Source organism: Chinchilla lanigera, unplaced genomic scaffold (assembly GCF_000276665.1).
Source record: "Chinchilla lanigera isolate Chin_1 unplaced genomic scaffold, ChiLan1.0 scaffold00133, whole genome shotgun sequence".
In the NCBI taxonomy this organism is placed as follows: domain Eukaryota; kingdom Metazoa; phylum Chordata; class Mammalia; order Rodentia; family Chinchillidae; genus Chinchilla; species Chinchilla lanigera.
In genome coordinates this window covers 36855-39608 of record NW_004955534.1, presented here as the reverse complement: position 1 = coordinate 39608, position 2754 = coordinate 36855, and the positions used below count along the sequence as shown (strand labels likewise).

General features: G+C 57.6%; 1 protein-coding gene across 1 annotated transcript; it reads right to left on the bottom strand.

Annotated features, from left to right (window-relative positions):
- Positions 1–38: 38 nt before the first annotated feature.
- On the bottom strand, positions 39–549 carry Rhoxf1 (Rhox homeobox family, member 1). The gene has a single exon (XM_005410424.1). The coding sequence runs from the start codon at positions 465–467 to the stop codon at positions 39–41; it is 429 nt and encodes a 142-aa protein (XP_005410481.1). The 5' UTR covers positions 468–549.
- Between the last annotated feature and the right edge of the window lie 2205 nt (positions 550–2754).

The window sequence follows — 2754 nt, the reverse complement described above, 5'->3', positions numbered from 1 at the left end:
CACCCCGCGAAAGCCTGGGTGCACCCCGAGGCGGCAGCTCACCTCGTAAGGACATCCGGGTACTGAGTTTCCTGGAAAACGCTTTCCAGTTCCTGCACCTGCCCCTGCGTGAAGCTGAAGGGGATTCGGCGCCGCGGAGGCCGGCCTCGCCGTCCAGCCCTGGCACCCGCGGGATCCTGCTCGGCCGGCGACGGCTGCTCAGGCTCCCGGTCCCTGTCATCCGCCTGGCGGGCAGTGTCACCTCCGCTGCTCACAGACACCTCTCGGCTCAGGTTGTGGCCGTCATGGTCATCATCCTGCAGGAGGCCCTCGGCTTGACCGGCCGCCATGAAGCCCGTAGCTCCTGCACTGGAGGGGCCTCCCTCGGCTGCTGCGGGGACACCTGCGGCAGGACGCGCGCTAGCCTCCAGCTGCCAGAACTCCAGGCCCAAGGAGCGGGCCCCATGGTGGTGGCGCTGGTTTTCCATGGCTGCCGGGCGCCACAGCTCACAAGGCCTCTTCCTCAGTAAAACGAAAGGCAAATGCAGGGTCTCTCGTGAACAGCGTGGCGCCCGAGGGGTGGAGCGTGGGTTTGCAATTGGCTACAGGGAGGCTGCAGGCCATCTGGCGAGCTTGCCTGCGCATGAACTCTCCTGACCTCTGCTGTTGCCTCTCTGCTTTCAGCCCCCGGGCAATGCTTGTAGTTACAGGGTAGCAAAAGTGATGGGGCGTGGCCAGACAAGATTCCCCAGGGTTGAGCAAAAAAGATAGTGATACTGGCCCAGAATGAGAGTGCACCCTGCCCCTTAGCTTGCTGACTGCCCTCTGGGGATCCCAGAGATCAGGGAGGAAGGTACGGGATTGCTGTGCAAGCCCAGGAGGGCCTGGAGGGGAGGGGGCGAGAACTCACGCTGAAACGGCCTCTCTTCTGGGAGGGCCTGGCACCCTCCCCAGCCCCCACCCGGCACGCTTGCCATGAGTTTCTTAGCAGCCTATGACGTTTTCAGCAGCTCGGCCTAGCTACCTCCGTCTTCAAACGTCCCATGCCCCTGAGTCCTGAGGGTGATGCTTGCACTGCTGTTAGGTGACTGGAACACTCAGAGGCTCCAGATCTTCTTGCCCTGAGCCAGGTTGTCATACGCCAGTGCTGATCACAGCCTCCCTTGTGGCACACACAGCCAACAGAAAGGGTGGACTAGCCCAATCTTTTCCACCTCCATTGTGCAGCTCCAGACAACCAGCAAGGGCGGAGACTGTGTCTGGGTATAACCCTGGGCTCCTCTGAATCAACTCCCATCGCTGTGCTGCCATAATACACGGAGGGCTCCATCACGGCTCCCTGGAAAAGTGCTGTCAGCCTGTGTGAGGAGCTCCAGCAGCAGCACAGCCTAGGAAGACAAGGATGCTGGCCAGAGAGACTCTGGCCTGGGGAAAGACTGTGGGCGCTTCAAGAATTGCTGCCCGCAGAGACAAAGCCGGTGTCCCGACACTAAGTGCAGACTGTGTTCGCTCCGTGGTGTTGCTGGTAGCTGGTGATGTCAGCTACAAGAAACAAGGACCCCAAAGCCTGGCACACGCGCAGGCCACTGTGTGCCAAGAGTGTGGAGCGGTGGGGCCCATGTGGACGAGGTCTTTGGCAACTGTGACACCGGCCGGGAGAGTCATGGGGGCTGAGTGAGCAAGGACATGGCTGCCTGCTGGGCATTCAACTGCAGATGCACCAGCTCTCATGCTGAGTCCCTGACGCGCCGTGGTTCAAGCGGTCCATCAGGCTTGTTCAGCAGCTGCTCAGCTCGCCCTGTGGCCTCCGTCCAGTGACAAGGCCACACACAGGGTGCTGGACCTACTGGGCTAAGGTACCGGGCTTTGTGTGGACCCTTGGAAGGCTGTGATCTTGAAAAGCGTAACACACACCACGTGATGCATCAGCTGGTCCCAGTGTGTGCTTCTGTCTTCAGGTGGCCCTTTGATCCCTTCTGGGCTGGGCCACGTGGCACCCGCACCGTGCTGCCCCCTCTGGACAGAGCAAGGCTTGGAATTTGCCCTGCCAGACCCCTTAGAAGGCTGCAACCTCCCATTTGGGTCAGGCCAGCTGCCAGCCCTCTTTCAGTTGCTATTTTCAGTTTTGAGATAGGGTCTCACCACGTTTTGCAGGAGTAACTTGAACTCTATGCAGCCCGGGCTGGCCTCCACCTTGCTATCCTCCTGCCTGCAAGCACTCAAATTACAAGCCTGGGAAACCTCCACAAACACATTCTTTGACCTCTGTAACTAGTATTACACTTATGAACACTCCCAACAAGGGGACATAATAACCTGTTTTCTTCAAATTCTTGTTCTGGGCATTTGTCTAGGTGCCGTACACGACCACCATGCAAAATCGTAAACATTCAGTTCTCCGCAAAATGGGTTTATTCCTTCCCAGGCAGAGCTCATGGATGGGAGAAGCCCCACTTTATACATCTCAGATTCCCGTGGTTGAGAACAATTCTCTCCTTGGGTAGACTCTGAAAGGCCTCTGAGCTCTTTTGCAACTGGCTTGGGATGTGTGGATTTCTGACTTTGTTTCTTCATGGTCCCATTTTAGCAAAACTCCTGTCAGTGTGTTCAGCCATCTGCATCCCTGATCGATCTGGATATCTAATAGGGTCCCTTATCCTTTCCCATCCCCACGGGACATCTGATCATGCTGCTCCTGCTTGGCCCAGGATCCTATTGGGCTGGTTTGTCCAGAATCCTCCTTTACCCCAGATATTTCTCTTAATAATTTTCCAT

Coding starts and splice junctions, on each gene's coding strand:
- Rhoxf1 (XM_005410424.1), bottom strand. CDS start 467: ATGGAAAACCAGCGCCACCACCATGGGGCCCGCTCCTTGGGCCTGGAG.